The following is a 13,283-nucleotide window of genomic DNA, read 5'->3' on the forward strand; positions in this document are numbered from 1 at the left end:
GCCACCTTGTTGGCCAGTGTTCGAGTCCCCTGGTGGGTTGAGTGTCTAAAAAGTTATAAAACTTCAGCTACTGGAATAGGGTAGTCTGTGCATTAAGCATTTTATATATATATATATATATATATATATATATATATATATATATATATATATATATATATATATAATATATGTTGTACCTAATAGCCATATATATATATATGTCGTACCTAATAGCCAGAACGCACTTCTCAGCCTACTATTCAAGGCCCGATTTGCCTAATAAGCCAAGTTTTCATGAATTAATGTTTTTTCGTCTACCTAACCTACCTAACCTAACCTAACCTAGCTTTTTTTGGCTACCTAACCTAACCTTACCTATAAATATAGGTTAGGTTAGGTTAGGTAGGGTTGGTTAGGTTCGGTCATATATCTACGTTAATTTTAACTCCTATAAAAAAAATTGACCTCATACATAGAGAAAAGGGTTGCTTTATCATTTCATAAGAAAAAAACTATAGTAAATATATTAATTCAGGAAAACTTGGCTTATTAGGCAAATCGGGCCTTGAATAGTAGGCTGAGAAGTGAGTTCTGGCTACTAGGTACGACATATATATATATATATATATATATATATATATATATATATATATATATATATATATATATATGTCGTACCTAGTAGCCAGAACGCACTTCTCAGCCTACTATGCAAGGCCCGATTTGCCTAATAAGCCAAGTTTTCATGAATTAATTGGTTTTCGACAACCTAACCTACCTAACCTAACCTAACCTACCTTTTTCGGCTACCTAACCTAACCTAATCTATAAAGATAGGTTAGGTTAGGTTAGGTAGGGTTGGTTAGGTTCGGTCATATATCTACGTTAATTTTAACTACAATAAAAAAAAATTGACCACATACATAATGAAATTGGTAGCTTTATCATTTCATAAGAAAAAATTATAGAAAATATATTAATTCAAAAAAACTTGGCTTATTAGGCAAATCGGGCCTTGCATAGTAGGCCAAAAAGTGCGTTCTGGCTACTAGGTACGACATATATATATATATATATATATATATATATATGTCGTACCTAGTAGCCAGAACTCACTTTTTGGCCTACTATTCAAGGCCCGATTTGCCTAATAAGCTTAGTTTTCCTGAATTAATATATTTTTTCTTATTTTTTTCTTATGAAATGATAAAGCTACCCATTTCATTATGTATGAGGTCATTTTTTTTTATTGGAGTTAAAATTAACGTAGATATATGACCGAACCTAACCAACCCTACCTAACCTAACCTAACCTATCTTTATAGGTTAGGTTTGGTTAGGTAGCCGAAAATGTTAGGTTAGGTTAGGTTAGGTAGGTTAGGTAGTCGAAAAACAATTAATTCATGAAAACTTGGCTTATTAGGCAAATCGGGCCTTGCATAGTAGGCTGAGAAGTGCGTTCTGGCTATTAGGTACGACATATATATATATATGTCGTACCTAGTAGCCAGAACTCACTTCTCAGCCTACTATGCAAGGCCCGATTTGTCTAATAAGCCAAGTTTTCATGAATTAATATATTTTCTCTAATTTTTTTCTTATGAATTGATAAAGCTACCCATTTCATTATGTATGAGGTCAATTTTTTTTTATTGGAGTAAAAATTAACGTAGATATATGACCGAACCTAACCAACCCTACCTAACCTAACCTAATTTATCTCTATAGGTTAGGTTAGGTTAGGTGGCCGAAAAAGTTAGGTTAGGTTAGGTTAGGTAGGTTAGATAGTCGAAAAAACATTAATTCATGAAAACTTGGCTTATTAGGCAAATCGGGCCTTGCATAGTAGGCTGAGAAGTGAGTTCTGGCTACTAGGTACGACATATATATATATATATATATATATATATATATATATATATATATATATATATATATATATATATATATATATATATATATATATGTCGTACCTAGTAGCCAGAACTCACTTCTCAGCCTACTATGCAAGGCCCAATTTGCCTAATAAGCCAAGTTTTCCTGAATTAATATATTTACTATAATTTTTTTCTTATGAAATGATAAAGCTACCCTTTTCACTATGTATGAGGTCAATTTTTTTTTTATTGGAGTTAAAATTAACGTAGATATATGACCGAACCTAACCAACCCTACCTAACCTAACCTAACCTATATATATAGGTAAGGTTAGGTTAGGTAGCCAAAAAAAGCTAGGTTAGGTTAGGTTAGGTAGGTTAGGTAGACGAAAAAACATTAATTCATGAAAACTTGGCTTATTAGGCAAATCGGGCCTTGCATAGTAGGCTGAGAAGTGAGTTCTGGCTACTAGGTACGACATATATATATATGTCGTACCTAGTAGCCAGAACGCACTTCTCAGCCTACTATGCAAGGCCCGATTTGCATAATAAGCCAAGTTTTCCTGAATTAATATATTTTTTCTAATTTTTTTTCTTATGAAATGATAAAGCTACCCATTTCATTATGTATGGGGTCAATTTTTTTTTATTGGAGTTAAAATTAACATAGATATATGACTGAACCTAACCAACCCTACCCAACCTAACCTAACCTATCTCTATAGGTTAGGTTAGGTTAGGTAGCGGAAAAAGTTAGGTTACATGAGGTTAGGTAGGTTAGGTAGTCGAAAAACAATTAATTCATGAAAACTTGGCTTATTGGGCAAATCGGGCCTTGCATAGTAGGCTGAGAAGTGCGTTCTGGCTATTAGGTACGACATATATATATATATATATATATAACTGAAAACTCACACCCCAGAAGTGACTCGAACCCATACTCCCAGGAGCAAACGCAACTGGTATGTACAAGACGCCTTAATCCACTTGACCATCACGACCGGACATAATGAGGTGATAGCCGAGGCTATTTGAACCACCCCACCGCCGGCACTCGGATAGTTATCTTGGGCATAGCATTTTACCAAATCACCTCATTCTTTGGGGCACACGTGAGGAACACAAATGCGAACAAGCCTGAATGGTCCCCAGGACAATATGCAACTGAAAACTCACACCCCAGAAGTGACTCGAACCCATACTCCCAGGAGCAAACGCAACTGGTATGTACAAGACGCCTTAATCCACTTGACCATCACGACCGGACATAATGAGGTGATAGCCGAGGCTATTTGAACCACCCCACCGCCGGCACTCGGATAGTTATCTTGGGCATAGCATTTTACCAAATCACCTCATTCTTTGGGGCACACGTGAGGAACACAAATGCGAACAAGCCTGAATGGTCCCCAGGACAATATGCAACTGAAAACTCACACCCCAGAAGTGACTCGAACCCATACTCCCAGGAGCAAACGCAACTGGTATGTACAAGACGCCTTAATCCACTTGACCATCACGACCGGACATAATGAGGTGATAGCCGAGGCTATTTGAACCACCCCACCGCCGGCACTCGGATAGTTATCTTGGGCATAGCATTTTACCAAATCACCTCATTCTTTGGGGCACACGTGAGGAACACAAATGCGAACAAGCCTGAATGGTCCCCAGGACAATATGCAACTGAAAACTCACACCCCAGAAGTGACTCGAACCCATACTCCCAGGAGCAAACGCAACTGGTATGTACAAGACGCCTTAATCCACTTGACCATCACGACCGGACATAATGAGGTGATAGCCGAGGCTATTTGAACCACCCCACCGCCGGCACTCGGATAGTTATCTTGGGCATAGCATTTTACCAAATCACCTCATTCTTTGGGGCACACGTGAGGAACACAAATGCGAACAAGCCTGAATGGTCCCCAGGACAATATGCAACTGAAAACTCACACCCCAGAAGTGACTCGAACCCATACTCCCAGGAGCAAACGCAACTGGTATGTACAAGACGCCTTAATCCACTTGACCATCACGACCGGACATAATGAGGTGATAGCCGAGGCTATTTGAACCACCCCACCGCCGGCACTCGGATAGTTATCTTGGGCATAGCATTTTACCAAATCACCTCATTCTTTGGGGCACACGTGAGGAACACAAATGCGAACAAGCCTGAATGGTCCCCAGGACAATATGCAACTGAAAACTCACACCCCAGAAGTGACTCGAACCCATACTCCCAGGAGCAAACGCAACTGGTATGTACAAGACGCCTTAATCCACTTGACCATCACGACCGGACATAATGAGGTGATAGCCGAGGCTATTTGAACCACCCCACCGCCGGCACTCGGATAGTTATCTTGGGCATAGCATTTTACCAAATCACCTCATTCTTTGGGGCACACGTGAGGAACACAAATGCGAACAAGCCTGAATGGTCCCCAGGACAATATGCAACTGAAAACTCACACCCCAGAAGTGACTCGAACCCATACTCCCAGGAGCAAACGCAACTGGTATGTACAAGACGCCTTAATCCACTTGACCATCACGACCGGACATAATGAGGTGATAGCCGAGGCTATTTGAACCACCCCACCGCCGGCACTCGGATAGTTATCTTGGGCATAGCATTTTACCAAATCACCTCATTCTTTGGGGCACACGTGAGGAACACAAATGCGAACAAGCCTGAATGGTCCCCAGGACAATATGCAACTGAAAACTCACACCCCAGAAGTGACTCGAACCCATACTCCCAGGAGCAAACGCAACTGGTATGTACAAGACGCCTTAATCCACTTGACCATCACGACCGGACATAATGAGGTGATAGCCGAGGCTATTTGAACCACCCCACCGCCGGCACTCGGATAGTTATCTTGGGCATAGCATTTTACCAAATCACCTCATTCTTTGGGGCACACGTGAGGAACACAAATGCGAACAAGCCTGAATGGTCCCCAGGACAATATGCAACTGAAAACTCACACCCCAGAAGTGACTCGAACCCATACTCCCAGGAGCAAACGCAACTGGTATGTACAAGACGCCTTAATCCACTTGACCATCACGACCGGACATAATGAGGTGATAGCCGAGGCTATTTGAACCACCCCACCGCCGGCACTCGGATAGTTATCTTGGGCAAAGCATTTTACCAAATCACCTCATTCTTTGGGGCACACGTGAGGAACACAAATGCGAACAAGCCTGAATGGTCCCCAGGACAATATGCAACTGAAAACTCACACCCCAGAAGTGACTCGAACCCATACTCCCAGGAGCAAACGCAACTGGTATGTACAAGACGCCTTAATCCACTTGACCATCACGACCGGACATAATGAGGTGATAGCCGAGGCTATTTGAACCACCCCACCGCCGGCACTCGGATAGTTATCTTGGGCATAGCATTTTACCAAATCACCTCATTCTTTGGGGCACACGTGAGGAACACAAATGCGAACAAGCCTGAATGGTCCCCAGGACAATATGCAACTGAAAACTCACACCCCAGAAGTGACTCGAACCCATACTCCCAGGAGCAAACGCAACTGGTATGTACAAGACGCCTTAATCCACTTGACCATCACGACCGGACATAATGAGGTGATTGTTTTCAGTTGTTTTTTCAGTTGCATATTGTCCTGGGGACCATTCAGGCTTGTTCGCATTTGTGTTCCTCACGTGTGCCCCAAAGAATGAGGTGATTTGGTAAAATGCTATGCCCAAGATAACTATCCGAGTGCCGGCGGTGGGGTGGTTCAAATAGCCTCGGCTATCACCTCATTATGTCCGGTCGTGATGGTCAAGTGGATTAAGGCGTCTTGTACATACCAGTTGCGTTTGCTCCTGGGAGTATGGGTTCGAGTCACTTCTGGGGTGTGAGTTTTCAGTTGCATATTGTCCTGGGGACCATTCAGGCTTGTTCGCATTTGTGTTCCTCACGTGTGCCCCAAAGAATGAGGTGATTTGGTAAAATGCTATGCCCAAGATAACTATCCGAGTGCCGGCGGTGGGGTGGTTCAAATAGCCTCGGCTATCACCTCATTATGTCCGGTCGTGATGGTCAAGTGGATTAAGGCGTCTTGTACATACCAGTTGCGTTTGCTCCTGGGAGTATGGGTTCGAGTCACTTCTGGGGTGTGAGTTTTCAGTTGCATATTGTCCTGGGGACCATTCAGGCTTGTTCGCATTTGTGTTCCTCACGTGTGCCCCAAAGAATGAGGTGATTTGGTAAAATGCTATGCCCAAGATAACTATCCGAGTGCCGGCGGTGGGGTGGTTCAAATAGCCTCGGCTATCACCTCATTATGTCCGGTCGTGATGGTCAAGTGGATTAAGGCGTCTTGTACATACCAGTTGCGTTTGCTCCTGGGAGTATGGGTTCGAGTCACTTCTGGGGTGTGAGTTTTCAGTTGCATATTGTCCTGGGGACCATTCAGGCTTGTTCGCATTTGTGTTCCTCACGTGTGCCCCAAAGAATGAGGTGATTTGGTAAAATGCTATGCCCAAGATAACTATCCGAGTGCCGGCGGTGGGGTGGTTCAAATAGCCTCGGCTATCACCTCATTATGTCCGGTCGTGATGGTCAAGTGGATTAAGGCGTCTTGTACATACCAGTTGCGTTTGCTCCTGGGAGTATGGGTTCGAGTCACTTCTGGGGTGTGAGTTTTCAGTTGCATATTGTCCTGGGGACCATTCAGGCTTGTTCGCATTTGTGTTCCTCACGTGTGCCCCAAAGAATGAGGTGATTTGGTAAAATGCTATGCCCAAGATAACTATCCGAGTGCCGGCGGTGGGGTGGTTCAAATAGCCTCGGCTATCACCTCATTATGTCCGGTCGTGATGGTCAAGTGGATTAAGGCGTCTTGTACATACCAGTTGCGTTTGCTCCTGGGAGTATGGGTTCGAGTCACTTCTGGGGTGTGAGTTTTCAGTTGCATATTGTCCTGGGGACCATTCAGGCTTGTTCGCATTTGTGTTCCTCACGTGTGCCCCAAAGAATGAGGTGATTTGGTAAAATGCTATGCCCAAGATAACTATCCGAGTGCCGGCGGTGGGGTGGTTCAAATAGCCTCGGCTATCACCTCATTATGTCCGGTCGTGATGGTCAAGTGGATTAAGGCGTCTTGTACATACCAGTTGCGTTTGCTCCTGGGAGTATGGGTTCGAGTCACTTCTGGGGTGTGAGTTTTCAGTTGCATATTGTCCTGGGGACCATTCAGGCTTGTTCGCATTTGTGTTCCTCACGTGTGCCCCAAAGAATGAGGTGATTTGGTAAAATGCTATGCCCAAGATAACTATCCGAGTGCCGGCGGTGGGGTGGTTCAAATAGCCTCGGCTATCACCTCATTATGTCCGGTCGTGATGGTCAAGTGGATTAAGGCGTCTTGTACATACCAGTTGCGTTTGCTCCTGGGAGTATGGGTTCGAGTCACTTCTGGGGTGTGAGTTTTCAGTTGCATATTGTCCTGGGGACCATTCAGGCTTGTTCGCATTTGTGTTCCTCACGTGTGCCCCAAAGAATGAGGTGATTTGGTAAAATGCTATGCCCAAGATAACTATCCGAGTGCCGGCGGTGGGGTGGTTCAAATAGCCTCGGCTATCACCTCATTATGTCCGGTCGTGATGGTCAAGTGGATTAAGGCGTCTTGTACATACCAGTTGCGTTTGCTCCTGGGAGTATGGGTTCGAGTCACTTCTGGGGTGTGAGTTTTCAGTTGCATATTGTCCTGGGGACCATTCAGGCTTGTTCGCATTTGTGTTCCTCACGTGTGCCCCAAAGAATGAGGTGATTTGGTAAAATGCTATGCCCAAGATAACTATCCGAGTGCCGGCGGTGGGGTGGTTCAAATAGCCTCGGCTATCACCTCATTATGTCCGGTCGTGATGGTCAAGTGGATTAAGGCGTCTTGTACATACCAGTTGCGTTTGCTCCTGGGAGTATGGGTTCGAGTCACTTCTGGGGTGTGAGTTTTCAGTTGCATATTGTCCTGGGGACCATTCAGGCTTGTTCGCATTTGTGTTCCTCACGTGTGCCCCAAAGAATGAGGTGATTTGGTAAAATGCTATGCCCAAGATAACTATCCGAGTGCCGGCGGTGGGGTGGTTCAAATAGCCTCGGCTATCACCTCATTATGTCCGGTCGTGATGGTCAAGTGGATTAAGGCGTCTTGTACATACCAGTTGCGTTTGCTCCTGGGAGTATGGGTTCGAGTCACTTCTGGGGTGTGAGTTTTCAGTTGCATATTGTCCTGGGGACCATTCAGGCTTGTTCGCATTTGTGTTCCTCACGTGTGCCCCAAAGAATGAGGTGATTTGGTAAAATGCTATGCCCAAGATAACTATCCGAGTGCCGGCGGTGGGGTGGTTCAAATAGCCTCGGCTATCACCTCATTATGTCCGGTCGTGATGGTCAAGTGGATTAAGGCGTCTTGTACATACCAGTTGCGTTTGCTCCTGGGAGTATGGGTTCGAGTCACTTCTGGGGTGTGAGTTTTCAGTTGCATATTGTCCTGGGGACCATTCAGGCTTGTTCGCATTTGTGTTCCTCACGTGTGCCCCAAAGAATGAGGTGATTTGGTAAAATGCTATGCCCAAGATAACTATCCGAGTGCCGGCGGTGGGGTGGTTCAAATAGCCTCGGCTATCACCTCATTATGTCCGGTCGTGATGGTCAAGTGGATTAAGGCGTCTTGTACATACCAGTTGCGTTTGCTCCTGGGAGTATGGGTTCGAGTCACTTCTGGGGTGTGAGTTTTCAGTTGCATATTGTCCTGGGGACCATTCAGGCTTGTTCGCATTTGTGTTCCTCACGTGTGCCCCAAAGAATGAGGTGATTTGGTAAAATGCTATGCCCAAGATAACTATCCGAGTGCCGGCGGTGGGGTGGTTCAAATAGCCTCGGCTATCACCTCATTATGTCCGGTCGTGATGGTCAAGTGGATTAAGGCGTCTTGTACATACCAGTTGCGTTTGCTCCTGGGAGTATGGGTTCGAGTCACTTCTGGGGTGTGAGTTTTCAGTTGCATATTGCCCTGGGGACCATTCAGGCTTGTTCGCATTTGTGTTCCTCACGTGTGCCCCAAAGAATGAGGTGATTTGGTAAAATGCTATGCCCAAGATAACTATCCGAGTGCCGGCGGTGGGGTGGTTCAAATAGCCTCGGCTATCACCTCATTATGTCCGGTCGTGATGGTCAAGTGGATTAAGGCGTCTTGTACATACCAGTTGCGTTTGCTCCTGGGAGTATGGGTTCGAGTCACTTCTGGGGTGTGAGTTTTCAGTTGCATATTGTCCTGGGGACCATTCAGGCTTGTTCGCATTTGTGTTCCTCACGTGTGCCCCAAAGAATGAGGTGATTTGGTAAAATGCTATGCCCAAGATAACTATCCGAGTGCCGGCGGTGGGGTGGTTCAAATAGCCTCGGCTATCACCTCATTATGTCCGGTCGTGATGGTCAAGTGGATTAAGGCGTCTTGTACATACCAGTTGCGTTTGCTCCTGGGAGTATGGGTTCGAGTCACTTCTGGGGTGTGAGTTTTCAGTTGCATATTGTCCTGGGGACCATTCAGGCTTGTTCGCATATATATATATATATATATATATATATATATATATATATATATATATATATATATATATATATATATATATATATGTCGTACCTAGTAGCCAGAACTCACTTCTCAGCCTACTATGCAAGGCCCGATTTGCCTAATAAGACAAGTTTTCATGAATTAATGTTTTTTCGTCTACCTAACCTACCTAACCTAACCTAACCTAGCTTTTTTTGGCTACCTAACCTAACCTTACCTATAAAGATAGGTTAGGTTAGGTTAGGTAGGGTTGGTTAGGTTCGGTCATATATCTACGTTAATTTTAACTCCAATAAAAAAAAATTGACCTCATACATAGTGAAAAGGGCAGCTTTATCATTTCATTAGAAAAAAATTATAGAAAATATATTAATTCATGAAAACTTGTCTTATTAGGCAAATCGGGCCTTGCATAGTAGGCTGAGAAGTGACTTCTGGCTACTAGGTACGAAATATATATATATATATATATATATATATATATATATATATATATATATATATATATATATATATATATATATATATATATATATATATACACGGGCCGGGACAGGCCGGCCCCGGGGAGCCGGCCTGCTCCGGCTCCCCGGGGCTTGACCACCAAGGCTGCAACTCCCCGGGGGCTTGACCACCAAGGCTGCAGCTCCCCAGGGGCTTGACCACCGTAGCTACGGCTCCCAAGGGCCTACCCACCAAGGCTACGGCTCCCAGAGGTTTGACCACCAAAGCTGCGGCTCCCAAAGGGCTTGACCACAAAGGCTGCGGCTCCCCGGGGCTTGACCACCAAGGCTTCGGCTCCCAGGGGGCTTGAGCTCTTAGGCTGCGGCTCCCCGGGGCTTGACAACCAAAGTTGCGGCTCCCCTGGGCTTGAGCACCAAGGCTGCGGCTCCCCGGGGCTTGACCACCAAGGCTGCGGCATCCAGGGGGTTTGACTACCAAGGCTGCGGCTCCCCGGGGCTTGACCACCAAGGAGTCGGTTCCCAGGGGGCTTGAGCTCTAAGGCTGCGGCTCCCCGGGGCTTGACCACCAAGGATGCGGTTCCCCGGGGGATTGACCACCAAGGCTGCGGCTCCCCAGGGCTTGACCACCAAGGGGGCAGCTCCCCGGTTGCTTGACCACCATGGCTTCGGCTCCCCTGGGCTTACTCACCGAGGCTACGGCCTCCAGGGGCTTTACCACCAAGGCTGCGGCTCCCCGGGGGCTTGACCACCAAGGCTACGGCTCCTCGGGGCTTGACTACCAAGGCTGCGGCTCCTCGGGGGCTTGATCACTAAGGCTGCGGTTCCCAGGGCGCCTGACCACCAAGGCTTTGGCTCCTAGGGGCTTCATCACCAAGGCTGCGGCTCCCTGGGGCTGGACCAACAAGGCTGCGGCGCCCCGGGACTTGACCACCAAGGCTGCGGCTCCTAGGAAGCTAGACCAACTAAGGCTGCGGCTCCAAGGGGGCTTGACCACACGATTGAGGCTCCACGGGGCTGACCACTAAGGCTGCGGCTCCCCGGGGCTTGACAACCAAGGTTGCGGTTCTCCGGGGGCTTGACCACCAAGGATACGGCTCCCCGGGGCTTGACCACCAAGGCTGCGGCTCCCCGGGGCTTGAACACCAAGGCTGCGGCTCCCAGGGGGCTTGACCACCAAGGCTATGGCTCCCAGGGGGCTGAATTGACCACCATGGCTACGGCTCCCCTGGGCTTGAGCACTAAGGCTGCTGCTCCCCGGGGAATGACCACCAAGGCTGCGGTTCCCAGGGGGTTTGACCACCAAGACTGCGGCTCCACGGGGCTTGACCACCAAGGCTGCGGCTCCCAGGGGGCTTAATTGACCACCAAGGCTACGGCTCCCCGGGGCTTGACCATCAAGGTAGCGTTTCCCCGGGGGCTAGACCACCGATGCTACAGCTCCCCGGGGCTTGACCACCAAGGCTGCGGCTTCCAGGGGGCTTGAATCCTATGGCTGCGGCTCTCCGGCGCTTGACCACCAAAGTTGCGGCTCCCCTGGGATTGATCACTAAGGCTGCGGCTCCCCAGGGCTTGACCACCAAGGCTGCGGCTCCCCAGGGGCTTGACCACCAAGGCTGCAGCTCCCAGAGGTTTGACCACAAAAGCTACGGCTCCCAGGGGGCTTGACCACAAAGGCTGCGGCTCCCTGGGGCTTGACCACCAAGGCTGCAACTCCCCGGGGCCTTGACCACCAAGGCTGCGGCTCCCAGGGGGCTTGGCCACAAAGGCTGTGGCTCCCCGGGGCTTGCCCACCAAGGCTGCGGCTCCCAGGGGGCTTGAGCCCTAAGGCTGCGGCTCCCTGGGGCTTGACCACCAAAGTTGCGGCTCCCCTGGTCTTGAGCACCAAGACTGCGGCTCCCTGGGGCTTGACCACCAAGGCTGCAGCTCCTCGGAGGCTTGCCCACCAAGGCTGCGGCTCCAAGGGGGCTTGACCACCATGGCTACGGCTCCGCGGGGCTTACCCACCAAGGCTACGGCTTCCAGGAGCTTGACCACCAAGGCTGCGGCTCCCGGGGGCTTGCCCACCAAGGCTACGGCTCCCCGGGGCTTGACCACAAAGGCAACGGCTCCCCGGGGCTTGACCACAAAGGCTACGGCTCCCTGGGGCTTGACCACCAAAGCTGCGGCTCCCAAGGGGCTTGACCACCAAGGCTATGGCTCCTCGGGGCTTGACCACCAAGGCTATGGCTCCTCGGGGCTTGACCACCAAGGATCCGGCTCCCGGGGCTTGACCATCAAGGCTGCGGCTCCCAGGGACTTGACCACCAAGAATGCGGCTTCTATAGGGAGCTTGACCAACTAAAGCTGCGGCTTCCAGGGGGCTTGACCACCAAGGCTGAGGCTCCCAGAGGTTTGACCACCTAAGCTGCGGCTCCCAGGGGCCATGACAACAAAGGCTGCGGCTCCCCGGGGCTTGACCACCAAGGCTGCGACTCCCCGGGGTCTTGACCATCAAGGCTGCTGCTCCCAGGGGGTTTGACCACCAAGGCTGCGGCTCCCCGGGGCTTGACCTCCAAGGCGGCGGCTCCCAGGGGGTTTGAGCCCTAAGGCTGCGGCTCCCCGGGGCTTGACCACCAAAACTGCGGATCCCCTGGGCTTGAGCACTAAGGCTGCGGCTCCCTGGGGCTTGACCACCAAGGCTGCTGCTCCACGGGGCTTGACCACCAAGGCTGCGGCTCCCAGGGGGCTTAATTGACCAACAAGGCTTCGGCTCCCTGGGGCTTACCCACCAAGGTTGCGGTTCCTCGGGGGCTTGACCACCAAGGCTGAGGCTCCCCGGGGCTTGACCACCAAGGCTGAGGCTCCCCGGGGGCTTGACCACCATGGCTGCGGCTCCCCGGGGCTTTACCCACCAAGGCGACGGCTTCCAGGGGCTTGACAAACAAGGCTGCGGCTCCACGGGGGCTTGACCACCAAGGCTGAGGCTCCCAGGGGGCTTGACCACCAAGGCTGAGGCTCCCAGGGGGCTTGACCACAAAGGCTGCGGCTCTCCGGGGCTTGATCACCAAGGATGCGGCTCCCCGGGGCTTGACCACCAAGGCTGCAGCTCCCCTGGGGCCTGACTACCATGGCTTCGGCTCCCCGGGGCTTACCCACCGAGGCCACGGCTTCCAGGGGTTTGACCACCAAGGCTGCGGCTCCCCGGGGGCTTGACCACCAAGGCTACGTCTCCTCGGGGCTTGACCACCAAGGCTGCGGCTGCCTGGGGGCTTGACCACCAAGGCTACGTCTCCTCGGGGCTTGACCACCAAGGCTGCGGCTCCCCCGGGGGCTTGACCACCAAGGCTACGTCTCCTCGGGGC

The 13,283-nt window shown here is 49.3% G+C and overlaps 1 protein-coding gene across 1 annotated transcript in view; it reads right to left on the reverse strand.

The window, feature by feature from the left end:
* LOC138372646 (uncharacterized) overlaps nucleotides 1-12,805 on the reverse strand; it is a 30,247-nt gene extending 17,442 nt beyond the window's left edge. The window contains exon 1 of the mRNA XM_069338144.1: nucleotides 11,947-12,805. Coding sequence (XP_069194245.1) covers nucleotides 11,947-12,805 — 859 coding nt within the window. The remainder of the gene's footprint in view (nucleotides 1-11,946) is intronic.
* Nucleotides 12,806-13,283: the final 478 nt, after the last annotated feature.

This window comes from Procambarus clarkii, chromosome 39, assembly GCF_040958095.1.
Source record: "Procambarus clarkii isolate CNS0578487 chromosome 39, FALCON_Pclarkii_2.0, whole genome shotgun sequence".
In the NCBI taxonomy this organism is placed as follows: domain Eukaryota; kingdom Metazoa; phylum Arthropoda; class Malacostraca; order Decapoda; family Cambaridae; genus Procambarus; species Procambarus clarkii.